General features: G+C 41.5%; 1 protein-coding gene across 1 annotated transcript in view; it reads right to left on the reverse strand.

Annotated features, from left to right (window-relative positions):
• The window catches only part of ABCA13 (ATP binding cassette subfamily A member 13), a 247710-nt gene that overhangs the window by 90209 nt on the left and 136880 nt on the right, over positions 1-20621 (reverse strand). Inside the window, exons 45-49 of the mRNA XM_039911957.1 lie at positions 16405-16552; positions 14683-14932; positions 9500-9589; positions 4576-4645; positions 2858-2976 (exon numbers count right to left, since the gene is read on the reverse strand). Coding sequence (XP_039767891.1) covers positions 2858-2976; positions 4576-4645; positions 9500-9589; positions 14683-14932; positions 16405-16552 — 677 coding nt within the window. The remainder of the gene's footprint in view (positions 1-2857; positions 2977-4575; positions 4646-9499; positions 9590-14682; positions 14933-16404; positions 16553-20621) is intronic.

Below are 20621 nucleotides of genomic sequence, written 5' to 3' on the forward strand. Positions count from 1 at the left end.
TCAGTTGTATTGTCCCTCCCAAGCAGTTAATACAGTGTTTACACAGAGTAAGCACTCAATAAATATCACTGATGATGAGAAGCAGCATAACTTTAGTGGAATGAGCGTGGACCTGGAAGTCAGAAGGTCTGGGTTCTAACCCAGGCTCTACCAATTGTCTTCTGTGTGACTTTGGGCAAGTAACTTCAATTATTCCGGCTTTAGTTCCCTCATCTGTAAAATAGCGATTCAGTACTTGTCCTCTATCCTACTCATACTTTAGGCCCAGGTAGAACAGGGACTGTGTCCAAAATGATCTAATTGTACCTACTCAGCACTTAGAAAAGTGCTTGACATAGTAAATGCTTAATAAATATTATCATCAACTTCATTACTATTATTATTAGAGAGAGAGAGAGAGAGAGATGTCACATTTTTAGTGTCCCTTTAGATTTTCTATTGTGTATTCGGTTCCATACAGTAATAGGTTTATAGGTATAATTTGGTAGTTGTAACAGATACAGAATTTTCATATTTTTGAAGTAGGTACTATTTACTTATTAGGCATACATTCTTCTCAGGCTACCCTGGACTTAACAGCATTAGAAAGCAAGCAATGCTAAACTGGATCAATCTATTGCCCCATACATCCCAGGAGATGATATCCACCTGTGGCAATAGGATACTTGCAGAAACTATGGGACGGCAGTCTTCTTTGGCATCCTTCATCCAGATGGCTTTTGGTATAGGGTAACTGCTGTGGATCTGGTGCTCTTAACCTTCCCCTCAGTACTTCATGCCAAAGAGAAATAGGGCTAATGGTCATGCCCTGAGAAGTAAGTGGAAGCCGCACGGCTGAGTAGATAGAGCAAGGATCTGGGAGTCAGAAGAACCCGGATTCTAATCCCGGCTCTGCCACAAGTCTGCTGTGTGACCTTGGGCAAGTCACTTAACTTCTCTGTGCTTCAGTAACCTCATCTGTAAAGTGTGGATAAGTGTGGTACTGGGACTGTTTCGAACCTGATTAACTTGTATAATCCCTAGTGCTTAGAACGGTGCTTGGCACATAGTAAACGCTCGACAAGTATCAGAATTATTATGATTATTATTATTAAGCACATTGTTCAAATGTTGTTGTAGTTTAGGGAATTGTGAACCCCACAACATATTGTATAGGATCATTACACTGTCCTTTTATGACAAGGCATCCTTGACTATTAGCAATCCTTCAACTCTTCCATTCAGTCTGCTACAAAATCCTGCCATTTTTTCCCTGACAACATTGCCCAGATCCAGCAGCTCCTCTCCATCTTAACTGCTAACACCCTTTTTGAACCTCTGGTGTTACATGGTTTAAATTATTACATTTACCCCCTCACTGATCCCCCAGTCTCTCTCTGCTCCAATCTATAGTACATGTTGCTGCATGAATAATCTTCCTGAAACAACCCTCAATCCACATCTCTCCTCTCCTCAAAACCCTCCAATAGCCCCCTATGTCTCTCCACTTTCAATAATTAGAGAAGCAGCGTGGCTTGCTCATAGGAAAGAGCCCAGGCTTGGGAGTCAGAGGTCATGGGTTCGAATCCTGACTCTGTCATTTGTCAGCTGTGTGACTGTGGGCAAGTCACTTAACTCCTCTGTGCCTCAGTTACCTCATCTGTAAAATGGGAATTAAAAAACTGTGAGCCCCACGTGGGACAACCTGATCGCCCTGCATCTACCCCGGCACTTAGAACAGTGCTCTGCACATAGTAAGCACTTAACAAATACCAACATTATTATTATTATTATTATTATTAACAATTCCTCCAAATAGGCTTCAAGGCTCTCCACCATCTAGCCCCATCTTACTTATCTAGTCTTTCCTCCCACTAGGCCTCAATTTACTGTCTTTGTTCTTTCCAAGGCAACCTTGGAAAACTGTACCTCACTCTAAATTCTTCCCCTGTCCTCTTATTCCTGCTGTTCCTCCAGATGTGGAACTCTCACCATTCCCACATCAGACAGACAAACAACTCTTTCCACACTCAAATCCCTTCTTGAATCCCATCTCAACAAGCTTTCCCAGTTAATTTCTCAGGACCCTGAGTCATATCATCTTCTCAGCCTACTTGTGAAGTATTTAATAATGTTAGTATTTGCTGGTATTTGTTAAGCGCTTACTATGTGCCGAGCACTGTTCTAAGCGCTGGGGTAGACACAGGGGAATCAGGATGTCCCACGTGGGGCTCACAGTCTTGATCCCCATTTGACAGATGAGGTAACTGAGGCACAGAGAAGTTAAGTGACTTGCCCACGGTCACACAGCTGACAAGTGGCGGAGTCGGAATACACCCTCGTTAGCAATCAATCAATCAATGGTATTTATTGAGCACTTACTTCTTGCAGAGCACTGTACAAGCACTTGGGAGAGCACAGTACAACAGACTTGGTAGGCAGGTTCCCTAACCATAAGGAGCTTATGGCTTGGAGGAAGTTTACAGTCTAGCATGCATATAGATGTTCACTTTATGTTGCTGCCTTCTCTAGCTTAAATATTTTCGACATTTGCCTCCCTGCTTAGGGGGCAAGCTTCTTGTGGGCAGAGACAGTGCCACTTCATTATTCCATACTTCCCAAGTGTCCAGTACAGCATACTACATTTAGTCATTGCTCAATAAATGCTGCTAGTATTACTACTCTGGAATCTAGCTGAGAACCCCGAGCCCTAAAGCATTTATCTGTTTCAAGTCCCTCCTGCTTCTACCACGGATGGTTTATTCAATGAGGATTCCAAAGGTTGGGGCAGAAACTTGGGAATATGGGGTTTTCCTTTGAACAATCTGCAGATTCCCAACTCCTGTGCTTTAGGAGACACCGTGTGCAGTTTAGTTACCTTGGATTTTTCGAAGGTCTCAACACATATTCTTCCACATTGAATGCTGACAGGTTTAAGAGTTGATGTCCTTTATTGTTTTTCAGATAGGGAACGCTGATGGTGTTATTTGGACACTTCTGAAATTTCAAAAAATAATTAAATAGAAACTTTTAAGACCCCCAACTGTTAGGTGGATATTTAGAGTTTGTTCTCCCTATGGCATTTTAAAGCTGAATTTTACACAATTTTAACATTCTCATTTTTCAATACATTATTCATGACTTTTTATGCTTCCAGATATCTAAAATCTCTGTATCAGTCACCTGTATATCAGAGTCCCTTTGGATTTCTATGGCAACCCTATCAGTCAGTTTTGCTTGGGAACATCAAAACCTTTTGTGCATTCTGGCTTACAATCCTTTGTAGCAACTTAAAAGCAGAAAAGACTTTTAGAGTCATGTTCATCCATGTGATGGAGTTGAAAGGGGCAGAGATTAAGTGATTAAGAGGGATAGAGTCCAAATGAATGAGAATCTTTCTAAAGCATCTGAACATCATAAATGGAAAACAAGTATCCTTTGCTAATGAGGAATAAGGAGAATTGTGACTGGTGCAGAGCTCATAAATGATTAGAAAAGCAGTGTGACCTGGTAGACGAAGAACAGCCTGGAGTCAGAGCACCTGGGTTCTAATCCTGACTCTTCCACTAATCTGGATCCTGAGCAAATCACTTAACTTTTCTGTACCGCAGATACCTCATTTATAAAACTGAGATTAGGATTGTGAACACTATGTGGGACAGGGATTGTCTCCAAACTGATTGTCTTGTTTACCCCAGAGTTTAGTACAGAGCCTAGCACATAGTAAATGCTTAACAAATACCATTAAATAAAACAATGAAGAGGAGAGTTCTAAATAATACTAAAAGGTTGGATGTGGCATTTTGGAGATCCTTACCTTTAGAAAGATTATAGACTCCTCAGCCATTTGTCTGACTTGACACGTATACACTACATCCTACACACATCGTATACACTATGACCCATAGCGACCCCACGGACACATCTCTCCCAGAACGCCCTGCTTTCCATCTGCAATTGGTCTGCTACTGTATCCATAGAGTCTTCTTGGTAAAAATAAGGAAGTGTTTACCATTACCTCTTTCCACCAAGGAAATGAGTCTCCGCCCTCGACTCTCTCTTATGCCGCTGCTGCCCAGCAAGGGTGAGTTTTGACTTGTAGTAGATCGCCTTCCACTCACTAGCCACTGCTCTAGCTGAGAAGGGAACTGATCGGCCTCTGCTTGACTCTCCCTTCCATAGCCGAGACTGGTAGAGTACCGGAAACTCTCCAGGTGCGACCCTGAGAGGAGGTCTATTCAGCCTTACTAGAGACATTATTAATGGTTTCATAGACAGATCCATGGTAAACACAGTTCCATGTCAGAAGAATGTTCATACAGTGATGGCAATGAGAATATCAAATCTACATTCCAAAAATCACACCTTTCTGGCTTATGTAAACCATCTCAAGGGGTTGAAAAACACCGAGAATCTAGCGATGGAAAAACAAATAAACAAATAAATAACTCTTAACCAGAGACTTCTAGGTAAACCTCGTAAAATAATACGTAGCTGGAATATTGAAATGAACAAATAAACTTTCTCTGCTTTTGCTATTCTCTGCTAGGGCTTTAGTTTAGGAATGAGGAAAAAAAAATATATTTAATGACCTACCAAACATCCACATGAATCCTGAAACACTTCATGGGAATTGGGATCAGTTTGCCAGCATGAAATATTTTCTCTAATGAAATAGACAAAAAAATGGAACCACAGCAATGAGTAAAGATAGAAAAAAGACATATTTATGTATCAGATTAGACCACTGTTCAATAGATAATGATCTCCTGCTGGTGTGGAGGCCAAGTCATGACATTTATTTTCACAGCTTGAGTTGCTGACTTGGTGACAATGTTTTATTGGAATGACAATATTTCTATTATATCAAATGATGCTCATTTTGTAAGTTGTGCCTAATATAGACCAAGTCACCCCAGGCATTCCATTGAGCAGCTTCTATGAGTCACATGGGTGAAGATCAGGTGTTATCAGACATGCAAGGCAAAGAAACAACAACCTACTAATAAACACCCTATGTGGGGTTTGACTATGAATTTAATCATCATTTAAAAAAAAACCAAAAGAGCAAGGCTTTTACAGTATATCCTATTAGAATAAACAAGCAAAGATATAAAAGGAAAGGGAAATGCAAGCCTCTATCAAATAATGAATATCGATTGCATATTTCTCTTGGCTACCATTTTTCAATTTTTGTTTTTTCTAAGTAGATCCTTTAATTCTTCTAAACGCCCTTCCTGGTGACTTGTCCAAACATTAAAATTACTGAAAAATGATAAAATTCCCATGGTATACTCCTGTAGAATGGAAGAGAGCAAAACAAGTTCAATAACTATTGAAATGACACTGTGGTTATGTGAAACGGGAAATGGATTAGGCGATCGATCACTAAAGGTGTGACTTTTTTATGGCATTTGTTCGGCACTTAGTATGCACCAGCCACTGTACTAAGCACCGGGAGAGATACAAGCTAATGAGGTTGGACACAGTCCTAGTCCCACATAGAGCTCACTGTCTTAGCCCCCATTTTACAGATGAGGTAACTGAGGCACAGAGAAGTTAAGTAACTGGCTCTAGGTCACACAGCAGAGAAGTGGCAGAGCTGAGATTAGAATCCAGGTCCTGTGACTTCCAAACCTATGCTCTTTCCACTAGACCACACTACTTCTCTGGAATTTGGATTCCCTAAACTTACACTCTCTTCTCTCCCACTACACCCCAGGAAGCATGCTTCTTTCCTCTCATGGCAACATATTCACTCCCTCGGTGAACTCATTCGCTCTCACGGCTTTGACTACCATCTCTACGCAGATGACACGCAGATCTACATCTCCGCCCCTGTCCTCTCCCCCTCCCTTCGGGCTCGCATCTCCTCCTGCCTCCAGGACGTCTCCACCTGGATGTCGGCCCGCCACCTAAAACTCAACAGGAGCAAGACTGAGCTCCTCATCTTCCCTCCCAAACCCGGTCCTCTCCCGGACTTCTCTATCACCGTGGATGGCACGACCATCCTTCCCGTCTCTCAGGCCCGCAATCTCGGTGTCATCCTTGACTCGTCTCTCTCGTTCACCCCACACATCCTATCCGTTACCAAGACCTGCCGGTTTCACCTCTACAATATCGCCAAGATCCGCCCTTTCCTCTTCACCCAAACGGCTACCTTACTGTTACGGGCTCTCGTTATATCCCGGCTAGACTACTGTGTCAGCCTTCTCTCTGACCTCCCTTCCTCCTCTCTCGCCCCGCTCCAGTCTATTCTTCACTCCGCTGCCCGGCTCATCTTCCTGCAGAAACGATCTGGGTATGTCACTCCCCTTCTTAAACAACTCCAGTGGTTGCCTATCAACCTCCACTCCAAACAACAACTCCTCACTCTAGGCTTCAAGGCTCTCCATCACCTTGCCCCTTCCTACCTCTCCTCCCTTCTCTCTTTCTACCACCCACCCCGCACGCTCCGCTCCTCTGCCGCCCATCTCCTCACCGTCCCTCGGTCTCGCCTATCCCGCCGTCGACCCCTGGGGCACGTCCTCCCGTTGTCCTGGAACGCCCTCCCTCCTCACCTCCGCCAAACTGATTCTCTTTCCCTCTTCAAAACCCTACTTAAAACTCACCTCCTCCAAGAGGCGTTCCCAGACTGAGCTCCTCTTCTCCCTCTACTCCCTCTGCCATCCCCCCTTTACCTCTCTGCAGCTTAACCCTCTTTTTCCCCTTTTCCCTCTGCTCCTCCACCTCTCCCTTCCTATCCCCACAGCACTGTACTCGTCCGCTCAACTGTATATATTTTTCGTTACCCTATTTATTTTGTTAATGAATTGTACATCGCCTTGATTCTATTTAGTTGCCATTGTTTTTACGAGATGTTCTTCCCCTTGACTCTATTTATTGCCATTGTTCTCGTCTGTCCGTCTCCCCCGATTAGACTGTAAGCCCGTCAAACGGCAGGGACTGTCTCTATCTGTTGCCGACTTGTTCATCCCAAGCACTTAGTACAGTGCTCTGCACATAGTAAGCGCTCAATAAATACTATTGAATGAATGAATATTCACCTATTTGCTGGGCCTTATTCTCATGTCTCTCACTACCATCCTCTTAAGCTCTCATTCTGTCTAAAGCGTCCTCTGATTTCACCGGAAAAACCACAGCTCTTCCCATTTTCAAGTCCTTCTCAATGCACATCTCCCCCAGGAAGCCTTCCCTGATTAATCTCTCATCATCACACCTTATTTTCCCAACTCCTGCAACCTCAGCACTTCCATATCACTTAAACACCTGGATACTCACATACATATCCCGATCCCCATTGCATTTGTGCACAAATCTTTTTACTCTATTGATTTCTCCTACTCATAATTCATTTCAGTATCTCTCTACCTTAAGGGCAAGGACTGTGTCCTCCTACTCAGTTGAAATTTCTCAAGCCGTAACTAAGAACTCAATGTATATCACTGATTGTTTCCTGGAATTCTGAAAAGTTAAATGGACATATAAAAGTGGCCAACCACAATTTATGCACTAATTCTGAAACCAGAATGGATTAACATGAAAACTTCAAAAAGAATACTAAGAGCTAGCTTCCAGGTAATATCTTGGCATTTTCTCTGATTCCTCATTCCCTTTCAATTCTCCAATCTAATCCATTGTTAAATCCTAATGCTTTTCCCTCAATCAATAGTATTTCAATCAATTGTTACTGAACACTTACTGTGTGCAGAGACTGTACAAAGCACTTGGGAAAGTACACTACCACAGAATTGGTAGACATGTTCCCTGTCTACAGTGAGCTTACAGTCCAAATCCAGCCTTTCCCTCCACCCAAATGGCCACAAATCTGGTCCAAGAAGTAGTCAAATCTCCAGGTGACTACTGTATTGGACTCTCCTAACTTTTCCTCTTTCCATTTGGTTCCTTTCTCTGGTCTGTACTTCATTCTGCCACTCACATCAACTTTCTATAATGTCATTCTCCACACATTTCTTCATTGCTCTAAAATCTCCAATGATCAGTGATATTCACTGAGCACTTACTGGATGAAGAACACTGTACTAAGCACATACATTCATTCAATCGTACTTTTTTGAGCACTTACAGTGTGTAGAGCACTGTACTAAGTGTTTGGAAAGTACGATTTGGCAACAGATAGAGACAATCCCTACAGTGGGCTCACAGTCTAGGGAGAATACTATACAAAAGAGTTGTTAGACACATTCCATGTGTAAAGGAGCTTACAGTCTCAAGAAGAGCTTTGACACTCCTGACCATTGGCTTTAAGCCACTTCATCAGCTGTCGCCCTTTGGCTTATCCCCTCCCTTCTCCCTGGAAGAACAGTGGCCTACTAGAAAGAACATGGGCCTGGGATTCAGAGAACTATAGGCTCTATTTCCGGCTCCACCACATGCCTGCTGTGTGACCTTGGGTAAGTCACTTAACTTCTCTATGCCTCTGTTCTCTCATCTATATAATGTAATGCTTGTTCTCCCTGCTACTTATGACAGTGAGCCTCACGTGGGACCTAATTATCTTGTATCTATCCCAGGATTTACTACAGTGCTTGGCAAATAGTAAGCTCTTAACAAATACCACTATTTTTATAACATACTTAAACTCAATTTTAATTTTGGTCCCACTGTGGACAGAGAAAATGCAAAACTTTTGTTTACTAAATCCCCCCCACACCAGTATTAGGTAGCCCACCGTGAAGCTTGAGGCAAAAATGTAAACGACGAAAGTAACTGCTTCTTTACCTGGCAGGAAGGAAAGACATGCAACCTATTACCATAGGAGAGTGGACAACAGAAAATAATTGATAGATTGAATTGGGAATGGATAAAGTAATGGTTGAGCCATCTACACTTGGTCAAGAATTTAGTACAGCATATGGTGCATAATGAATGCTTAAATGTCATTAAAAACAAAACAAAACAAAAAAAAACTTGGTTGTCACATTGGCATCACTCTCACTATTCCAAACCTTATTCTGGATTTCTCACTTTAATTTTCTTTTTCCTTATTCAGTGCATTGCAGGACCATTTACTACCTAGGTAAGCAGAAATCATTTGCTAGCATGGAAATCCTTCAGTATATTTTGGATTCTCTGACTAGAACATTTTTAAGATGTTGCTTTTTATTAATTATTGGAATGTGTTAAGATATATAAAGTACTAGTACAAATATTGAAAACCTATTACATAAAATTATATTTTCATTAGAATCATCAGATTTGAAAGGATTGTCCTAAAATCCAAAGTCATCTTTGAGTGAAGTGATATGGTAATGGCTACTTTCACCTCTCTAGCTCCTCTTTATACCAAGTAAATTGAATGCTAGCAATAATTTAATTCTTTTTTCATAAAATATGAACATTAAAATGAGGAAGTCAGTGATTATTAAGCAATTTGTTTGGGGTCATTCTTTGTAGTAATAACTGTGACTACTGGCTTGCAATTCCGTTTTCAAATGGCATAGTTCATGTTGTAAATTAACCAAAACTGAAAAAAAAAAGATTTGCCATTCACACTTACTTCTTTTGTTTTACAGATGCACAGAGCTGATCGTGGGGTCCAAAGTGTCTCAGTAGCACACGGGAAAGATCTCCATCATCATTTTCACTGCTGCTTGTGGTAAAAAGAAGGGAGATACATTAAAGGATAATAAGCAGTTCACTTACTGCAGAGGCCAACAGAGGGGCAATTTTACATCTTATTCTACTCTCCTGAGGAGGTTGCAGTAAATGATTCCTGTTATCTCACAGTAGAAACAATAGAAAAAATAACTGAAGGAGTGCAAGAATTTATAACCCGCGTTTGACCCAGGACTCTACTACAATATATTCAATAGTAGCATAACCACTGATGCTTAGACTGCCATTGATATTGATCACCATCTAGCCGCAAGTTAACATTCATTCCTTCATTCAACTGTATTTATTGAGCACTTAATATGTGTGCAAAGCACTGTACTATGCTTCAGAGAGTGCACTACAACAATAAACTGACACATTTCCCTGCCCACAATGAGCTTTCAGTGTAGAGGTGGGGAAGACTGATATTTACATAAGTGCTGTGGCTCTAGGAGGTGGGGTGAACAAGGGAGCATGTCTGGGCAAAGCAGAAGGTAGTGGGAGAAGAGGAAAGGGGTGGGGTGTTAATCAGGGAAAGCCTCTTGGAGGAGATGTGCCCTCAATAAGGCTTTGAAGGAAGGGAGAGGAATTATCAGTCGGATTTGAGGAGGGAGGGTATTCCAGGAGAGAGGCAGAACTTGGGCGAGGGGTCGACAGGAGATAGATGCGATGGAGGCACAGTGAGAAGGTTAGCATTAGAGGAGCAAAGTGTGGGGGCTGGTTTATAGTAGGAGACTAGCGAGGTGAGGTCGGAGAGGGCAAGGTGATTGAGTCCTTAAAAGTCAATGGTGAGAAGTTTTTGTTTGATGTGGAGGTGGATGGGCAATCACTAGAGTTCCTTGAGGAGTGGGAAAACGTGGCCTGAGTGTTTTTGTAAAATATTGATCTGGACAGCAGAGTAGAGTTAGGACTGGAGTGGGGAGAGACAAGAGGTGGGGAGGTCAGCAAGGAGTCTGATGCAGTAATCCAGATGGGATATGATGAGTGATTGTGTTAACATGGTAATAGTTTGGATTGAGAGGAAAAGGCTGATTTTAGAGATGTTGTGAAGGTGGGCCCGACAGGATTTGGTGATGGATTGAAGTCTATCATTTATTGTTTACTCTCTGCAGAGCACTGTACCGAGTATTTGGGAGAATGCAGTATAAGAGAGATGGTAGACATGTTCCCTTCCCACTAGGGGCTTACAGTCTAGAGAAGGAGATAGTAGACAGGCTAAGAAAGAGAAGGAGCATGGCTTAGTGGAAAGAGCATAGGCTTGGGAGTCAGAGGTCATGGGTTCTAATCCCAGCTCTGCCACTTATCAGCTGTGTGACTTCAGGCCAGTCACTTAACTTCTCTGCACACAAATTACCTCATCTGTAAAATGGGGATTAAGATTGTGAGCCCCACGTGAGGCAATCTGATTACCTTGTATCTACCCCAGCGATTAGAACAGTGCCTGGCACATACTAAGTGCTTAATAAATACCATCATCATTATTATTATAATAGAATCTTCTATTAGTCAACCATTTTTAGGGCCCTTTCATCTCCCAGAATATTCTAGGTGACTCAAATCAGAAATCTTAATTACAGATGACACGGCCCCAGAGAGTAGAATCAGGACTAAAAGCCAGGCCTCCTTTATTTTTTTTGTTTTTGGGTTTTTTTTAATGGTATTTATTAAGCACTTAGGCCCCGAAGCACTGTACCAAACACTGTGGTAGATACAAGCTAATCAAGTTGGACACAGTCCATGTTCCATATATAGGGCTCACAGTCTTAACGCCCATTTACAAATGAGATAACTGAAGCACAGAGAAGTTAAGTGACTTGCCCCAGGTCACACAGCAGAAAAGTGGCAGAGTCAGTTCTGTTCTCTACCCATTAAGCCATAATGCCTCTCGCATGCCTCCTGTGTCCAAGAGTAAGGTTCATTCAAGGCTGTACCTGGTAGGCCAAAAACAGAGCACATGTGTACTCCAAAAAGAATTGGAAAGGGTGAATTAGTCTTGAGGGTCCCTATGACCTGGGGTCTCCAGAGGCTTCTTCTAGCTCTTTCATTACAGTGCAAATCAAATACCCTTCTGCATGCAGAAAGAAGGAAGTCTTCTCTCGGCTTCTCTCCCATGTTCCCTCAAGTTGGATTAATTCTTAGTTTCAGAAGGTAATTTCTCACCTCCTACCAGCACCCTCTTTGACTGCCAGCTATAAAGATTGTTCAGGCCACTTAAGAGTGGGGGAGGTAAAATGATGTAAGGGATGGACAGAATATAAAAATAGTTTAGATTTTTTTCTTCCAATTCATTCATTCAATCGTATTTATGAGCGCTTACTGTGTGCTGTACCAAGCGCTTGGGATAGTACAGTATAACAGTAAGCAGAGACATTCCCTGACCACGACAAGCTTACAGTCTAGAGGACAGTCTTACAACCAATTTATTCACCGTACCTCGACCTCATCTGTCTCGCTGCTGACCCCTCACCCAAATCCTGCCCCTCCATATCCAACTGACCACTTGTCCCTCTTTCAAAGCCTTATTAAAAATTGCATCTCCTCCAAGAGGCCTTCCCAGACTACTTTTTAATTTCTCCACTTTATATTATCCCGCTGCCTCTTCAGGACTTCCATGCCATCTAAAGTCCTGACAATTCCTTGTAATGCTTGCATACCTATCTTTATCCTCTATTATTTCCTCCTACCTGTAATTTATTTTTGTCTTCAAGAAATTATAAATTTCTTGAAGGAAAGGATTATGGGTATTCTCCCAAATGCTTAGTACAGTGTTCTGCCCTTAGTGGTCACTGATTGATTGGACAACTCCATTTTCCAAATTGCTAACTTCCTAGAAACAGAATTCTACTTAGCGGACAAACTTTCATGCTTTTTTGTGTCCTCCCCATCACACTCTCTCCCTAATATGTCTCCCCACATCTGCACACCCTTCATCCACTCTGCCATCAGGTACTGACCCTCCCCCTGCTACCACCCATGTCCCCAAGATCTAACTCTCCCCTGGCCCAAAAAGCTGAAAAGGCACACATATTTTAAAGCTGGACCCCACAAACTCTTTATTTACCTAGACCCCTTTACTGAAGAAGCACTCTAAGGGAAAGAGTTCTCTCACATAACAAGAAATGTAGAATGATTTGATAAAATTTAAGACTCTGTTAGATTCCAGTGAGTCTAATACAGATTACTTGCAGATTCAGCCAGAGACAGGGAATGATGTTAGATACTGAAATTTCTCATTGAAATCTTAGTGACAGCCATGAGGTATGATCTATAAGCCAAAGAACTTTAAAGTTTCTAGCAAGGCATAAGGCATTTTTGCAAGTGAAAATAAATTTCTTCCTCTGAAAAGTTGCTTATGTAAAAGGTAAGTGTTGTTTGTGACATCTAGGGGGAAGTTCCCCTCTAGTTGTTATAAAAAAAAAGACCAAGAGCATATTAAAATATGGGTGAAGGAGGGTGAAGTAAGCTTCCATTGAAACAGTTTTCAGCTCTAAAAATGTTCCAAATAAAATAACTAAAAACTAGCACAAGAAAGCTGGGGGGTTTTGTGTTTTTTTCCCTGTACAATGTTTCACAAACCCGTTTTTTTTAAAGTCGCAGAAAAGGTAACCATCTGACATCACAATTAGCCAGTCCTAATGAGGCCTGTGCTAGTTCCTGCTCTAGTTAATCCCTTTTAGGGTGCCGCCTTGAGCCTGAATCCTTCAGGGATTCATTTGCTAGGAGGCTCCACTCTCCAACGACCCCATCACCAACCAACACAGAGGCCATAACTTTCCTTGGTTTTTAATTTCATTTGGAGGGCTTCCCTTGAGAGGGGTCAGCAGCATGACCTCGTAGAAAGAACTTGGGCCTGGGAGTCAGAGAACTTGGGTTACAATCCCAGCTCTGCCAGTTGTCTGCTGTTTGACCTTGGGCAGTCACTTAACTAATCCGGGCCTCACCTCATTTGTAAAATGGGGATTGAGACTGTGAGCCCTGGACTGTGTTCAACCTCATTAACTTGTATCTACCCCAGTGCTTAATACAGTGCCTGGCACATAGTAAGAACTTAAATATTACTTTAAAAATATAAAACCTCCTGAGAATTAGGTTTAAATTAAGAAACAGAGTAGAAATCCACACATTTCACTCTAGGGAAATGTAGTAAAAGGGCACATCTATCTCTCTAGATTGTAAACTTCTTGTGGGCAGGGATCTTGTCTACCAGTTCTTCTGTAATGATCTCTCCCAAGAGTTTTGTACGTAGTACACACTTAACAAATGCCATTAACAAAAACAAAACAACAAGAGTATGTGCTCAAATCACTAAATGATTGACTGCTTGCTCGTTGGATAATAATTTAGAGAGGGAGAAAGATCAGGGCTGGAGAGGTAAATTTGGGAATCATTCACATAGAGGTGGTAGTTGAAGCCCTGTGAGCGAATGAGTGGGTTTAGATAGTGAACAGAAGGGGATTCAAAACTGAACCTTGAGGGACATTCAGAATTAGGGCATGGGAGGCAGGGGAAGAGTCCATGAAAGAGACTGAGAATGAGCAGCCAAAGAGATAAGAGGAGAACCAGGAGAGGACAGTGTCAGTGAAGCCCAAATAGCAGTAATAATGTTAACAGTTTAAAAAGGCTGGAATATATCATAGTTGAAGGGTGGAGGGAATATAAAGGGTTATTTAAAATAAAAATAATGAACATTATTTAACATACGGTGATCCAGTCTTCAAATAAAAGACAATTTTCATCTAAAAAAAAAAGTTTATGATAGTTAATTTTTTTACTTTTGTTGGAATAAGCTCCTACTTGCCTTTGTGCCTTTCCTTCTCCTACTTAGATTTTTAGTCCCTGAAGGAACAGGAACAAAATGTTCATTTTGTGTTTTCCCTAGCACTGAGTAGAATGCTTGGTATATAGAAACTCCTTAATAAAAGCTATAAATGCTAGTAGTAGTAATAACAATAACACTTATAACAAGTCTGGAAAATATCACAGTCGGGGGGTGGCGGATATAAAGAATTACTTTAAGTAAAAATAATAAACATTAATTAGCATAGGATGGTCTGGTCTTCAATTAAAAGAAAAGACAATTTTCACCTAAAAAAATAAGTTTCTGCACTTCCATAGTGTCCCGGGGTCAACCTGAGGGAGGGATATTCGATCTCCAGGGGTTTCACCATGAACAAGGCCATCGCCAGGGCGACAAAGAGGACGGGGAGACCGATGTCTGAGAGGGTGCCCTTCCAGCCCCTCCTAGTGTGATGGAACCGTTTCCTCAGCAGAGCAACCATTTGGCTGAGAAGCACGCATTCCCCTGGAGGAGGTTGACTCCTCATGAAAAGATCACCTGCAGAAGGATAAGGAGATAAACAAGAGCAATTTAGAAAAACTCAACAAAATCTATTGGATAAAATCTTTCCAACTACATGGATCTTTTCATCAAATCCTTAGCCATTTTAGACTTGGAACACCTGGAGGAGCCTATGTCTTGTAATTATGCGATTACCTCAGGCTTTCAGTAAAGACATTTCTCACTTGGGTTATCATAATAATAATAATGTTGGTATTTGTTAAGCGCTTACTATGTGCCGAGCACTGTTCTAGTGACCTTGGGCAAATCTGTGCTGGGGTAGATACAGAGTAATCAGGTTATCCCATGTGGGACTTACACTTTTAATCCCCATTTTACAGATGAGGTCACTGAGGCACCAAGAAGTCAAGTGACTTGCCCAAAGTCACACACAGCTGACAGGTGGCAGAGCCGGGATTAGAACCCATGACCTCTGACTCCTAAACCCAGGCTCTTTCCACTGAGCCACGCTACTTTTCTAGGGCAGGCCAATAATACCATCCCAGAACTCTTTCTTTCCAAAGTTGGTAAAAGGGGGGGCAGAGCAGAGAGACTGTAGCTCTAAAGCCTCAGAGCATACAATAATAATAATGATGATGATGATATTTGTTAAGCACTATGTGCCAAGCACTGTTCTAAACTCTGGGGTAGATGCAAAGTAATCAGGCTGTGCCACGTGGGGCTCACAGTCTTAATCCCCATTGAACAGATGAGGTAACTGAGGCACAGAGACGTGAAGTGATTTGCCCAAAGTCACACAGCTGACAAGTGGCAGAGCCGGGATTGGAACCCACGACCTCTGACTCCCAGGCCCGTGCTCTTTCCACTGAGCATCGTGAAAAACCTGCCCAGAGGAGGCACAAAAAGAGGAGCGGACAGAAGGGAGACCAAGAAAGAAAATCAAGAGTCCAGGGGATACTGAATGGGACCAGATTCAGAATATCATTTTTCTACCAGATTGTAAGCTCGTTAATAATTAATAACAATAATTGAGGTATTTGTTAAGTGTTTTCTGTATGCCAAGCATTGCACTAAGCAATGGGATAGATAGAAGATAACCAGGTCCCACATGGGACTCACAGTCTAAGTAGGAGGGAGGATTTCTAAGAAGAAACATACTCTTTCAAAGGAATATTTTAATCGATGTGGAAATCACAAACTTGCCCCAACCAGTGAAGACTTCGGTCAGCTTCAGCACTGGCCTTGGAAGGAAAGGGTCACCGAGTTTAATTCAACAGGCTATCATTTTTTTTTTTTTTGCTCATAAGTTTAAATATAATCAATTCCATATGCAAAGCCCAAGCATCACTGCCAAGATGAATTGGCAGCAGAGCATCTCAAGAAGAGTACTTGAGCACAGAAACATCTCTGGCACCTAAACATCCTCTCGTGGCTCTACCTTATGGGGTGAGCCTCTTGTGCAGGTTGCCAAGTGGCAGACTGCCAAGAGGAATTAAGGACTGGCCAACCTTCGCGAGCCCAGCCATTCACATGATTAAAGGACTCTGCAAAGTCCAGTTTCCAAGCAAATCCAATCAATCCTACTAGGAAGCAATCACTCCTGACAGGAAGCTGCGGCAGAAGGCTAACGGTATAATGAAGAATGACCATGGAGAACTGGTGTTAGCAAGGGGATACAACACTATAGGAAAGTAAGTTGACATTTGGAGATTACAGCAATTGGGTTTGAAGAGACTCAGCCCCAGTCTATTTTTCACTCATATGGGTAGCCCCAGGAATTAATGGCTCATTCATCAACCTCCCCAAAAAACCTTTATACCACTGTGCCAAAATAGAGATGGCCCAAATGGAGTCTACCATTGCCAAAGGGAGACTGACTATTCTAGGCAGTAATAGTTTGAATGAGCATAAGTTATTCTCTATGGAGTTATGCGGAGGAATCAAAAGAGACCCCGGAATAATGGATAAAGGAAGAAAAGATTCTCCTTTGAGGAAGGAAAAAAAAATACATGGTTCCAGGTTCCCTAGTTTCCATGATTTAAGGCCAAATAAGCTTAGATGTATCTCTACCTCAATTGACTCCTCAAACTTAAATGTTGTCCTCTTTTCTCTCTCCACAACTACTTTTATGGTATTTGTTAAGCATTTACCATGTGCCAAGCACTGCACTAAACACTGGGGTAAATACAAATTCATCAGAATGGACATAGGGCCCATCCCACATAGGGCTCACAGTCTGAGTAGGAGGGACTAAGATTTAATTCCCATTTTAGAGTTGAAAAAGCTGAGGCCCACAGAAGTTAATGACTTGCCCAAGGTCACCCAGGAAGGAATTGACAGAGCTGGGCTTAGAGCCCGTGTTCTTCGACTCCCAGGGCCATGCTCTTTGCGCTAGGCCACACTGCTTCCCAGCCAATGGTTAGGAATGCACTAAAGAAAATGCTGGATAAGAAAATTCATTCAAAAGCTTAATTTCCATGTGAATTTCTAAAACAATAAGTTTTCTTGTTGTTGTTGTCTTTTAAAGCAACCCCATACAAAAGCTCTGACCTTAAATTTCCTATGGATGCCAGAGCAAGGCAGTTGTTTTGGAGTTTTCCTAATTTAACTGGGATGCTGCCTGCACAAAGAGAATTTAATTTAATACAAAGTATTAAAGAAAACAAGGTGGAAGCACTTATTCTGTTTCTAGGCAGTAGCCCAGTTTTTTTAACTCCTTCCCACTCTTGATCCATTCGTCTTGGGCATCCTTCCTTTCTTTCTCCTGAATGAGACCCATCTATTTCTTTTACTGTTCCTTCTCTTTTCTTGAGGTTTTTCCCCCTTTCCTTTGGTCTCGCTTGCCTGTCAAAGGCTCCTGATCTCAGAAAGCACCAAAATGGGAAGGGACTTTTATTATTCTACTCAAATCAATCAGTCAATCAACAGTATTTATTGATTGATCTGTGGAGAACACTGTACTTAATGGGAAAGGACAGTAGAGTAGTTTGAAACAGCATAGCCTAGTGGACAGAGCATGGGCCTGAGTGTCAGAAGGTTCTGATTAGAATCTCACCTCTGCCTCTTGTCTGCTGCATGACCTTGTGCAAGTCACTTTCCTTTTATAGGCCTCAGTTACCTCATCTGTAAAATGGGGATTAAGACTGTGAACCCCATGTGGGACATGGAGTGTGTTCAACATGGTTATTTTGAATCTACTCCAGCCCTTAGTATGGCACAGTCTAACACATAGTAAACACCTAACAAATACCATTAAAAGAAATAGATGCAATCCCTGTCCTCAAAGAGTTTAGAGTACCTTCATAGGTTTAGGAGGAAAGAAGGGATGTGTTTAAACCTGAGTAAACTTTGAAGCGTTATCTCAAAGTGAGGAAGTCCTGAAAATAATACTAAGATTGAAATTAAACTGTTACCAGGAAAGAATGCTTAAAGAAGATGGTTATAATAGAGGTTGGGGCTTTAAAAGCTAGAAAAATATTATCAAATCAATTTCTCTTAAGTCATTATAGACACTCTTCAAGTGCTTAGTACCATACTTTGCACAGACTAAATGCTTAATAAATACTACTACATGTTGAGTTCTGTCACTCAATCATAGTACAAGTTGGGCTCTTACAGATAAGGGAGAACTGTAAGGATATGTATGTAGGGGCTAGGGTGGGGGTACATGGGTGAACACCCCTTCAAATCTTCAGAAAAAACATTCAGGCCCATGAAAAAATAAAGCCTTAAAGTTTTTAAAATATGATGGTATATTCCAGAGGAAAATGAATACAGACCCTACAACTTCCTGCATCTTTTGGTTCATGCTTCTGTTTCAGACATCATGTTTTACTAACCCTTAAAAGGTATAATAATTATACTTCATCTGTTGGTTTGTTAGAAAAACCAAGTGCACCCCTCACTTTGTTTGATGGGAAATATAACCAATTAAAAGAACACTTCCCCAGTTGCCATGTAGCCAGGGTTTCAAGCGATATATAGTTATTACACACATTTTACCATTGATTCAATTCTCCGCAAGTCCCAGTAATAGCAGGAGGCTGAATATAAAAACATCACATTTGGATGGCTTTAGGGATTTTGTTGGGGGCAGTTAGCTAGTAAATTGATCACAAATTACCAAGCCCAAAATAGAATAAAAGAATCATTAGGGTGGAACAGACCTTCAGAAGCCACCCACACTCCAGGCTATCAGGGCATCAGAGTATCAACTCAAGGGGATAGTTTTACCCCACTTCTGTTAGGACACTGATAATAATTTCCCAAATTTCTGCCAGATAACAATCATTCCCTTAGCACTTTGGGAGGTTGGGAGAGGCAGCTGATAAGCTACACCATGATGACATTCAAGAAAGAAATCATCCCTTTATGTCTCTTTATTTAGCAGCAGAATATTATCAATTAAGAGAGAAGGTAGAGGCTTTAGGGCAGCCTTAAAATAGTCCTTATGAGTATTCTCAACTGTTGGTCTCTAGCCCTCCTATTTGGGACACTCATTTCTTGCCAGAAGTCTCCAAGCTGCAGAGGATTTTGCCTCCTCACTTTTATAAACATATTTTAACACATCATCACTTAAAAACAAGGAAACTGAGGCAAAATAAAGCAAACTTGTTTTTTTTCATAAGGCCACTCAGCAAATCATCTTTATCACTTTCTGGAGGCAATTTCCAAGACAGCAGAAGATAACAGAAAAAGAAGCACCACAATTAGCTCTGTTAATAGTTCTTCTTTTACAATCTAAGTTTCCCTGAGGCAGAACATCCTGTCTAAAACAGTTAGCATCCTGTCTAAATAGGCTCTCCACAACATTCAAAACAGCATCAATGCCCCCATTATATGTCTACAATCTGTTTGCATATTTTTCCTACAGACCTTCCTTTTTCAAACTAAAACTATCTCTAAATAGAATGGGGGATTATACATATATGTATCTATAATGTGATCTCAGAATTAAAACCGGAAAAATGATAGAGCAGCATTTGCAGTTCAGGGCAAATATGATCTACCTATTTCCAAGTCCTTTGTTTTCTTAAAGATTTTTTATGTTCACCACACATGACCAACATATATCTATTTCACTCAAACTCTAAGGAATGCATTAAGCAGAGAAGAGTAGCCAATACTGGGTAGCCAATATAGCAATTAATCAATCACTGGTATTTATTGAATGCTTACTGTGTGCAGAGCACTTTACTAAGTGCTGGGGAGAATACAACACAGTTGGTAGACATGCTCACAGTTGGTAGACAGTCAGTAGCAATGAAGCATAATCATTAGCACAAACCATCAAGACCCTAGAGCCTGTTAAATTAAAGCCAAATATACTTTAAAAAATCACTATTTCAGATTTAAAGCTCTCTAAATCTTCCTAAAGAGATGAAAATTCACATATGAATCAGTTTAAAAGTATGCCATTTTGCCACTTGCCACTTGCACTGGACTCCTAGGGAAGCAAGAAAAGCAGGCAAGAAAAGAAGAAAGATAATAATAATAATGTTGGTATTTGTTAAGCACTTATTATGTGCAGAGCACTGTTCTAAGTGCTGGGGTAGACATAGGGGAATGAGGTTGTCCCACATGGGGCTCACAGTCTTAATCCCCATTTTACAGATGAGGGAACTGAGGCCCAGAGAAGTGAAGTGACTTGCCCACAGTCACACAGCTGACAAGTGGCAGAGCCGGGATTCGAACTCATGACCTCTGACTCCAAAGCCCGGGCTCT

The sequence above is a fragment of the Ornithorhynchus anatinus genome, chromosome 4 (assembly GCF_004115215.2).
Source record: "Ornithorhynchus anatinus isolate Pmale09 chromosome 4, mOrnAna1.pri.v4, whole genome shotgun sequence".
Taxonomy (NCBI): domain Eukaryota; kingdom Metazoa; phylum Chordata; class Mammalia; order Monotremata; family Ornithorhynchidae; genus Ornithorhynchus; species Ornithorhynchus anatinus.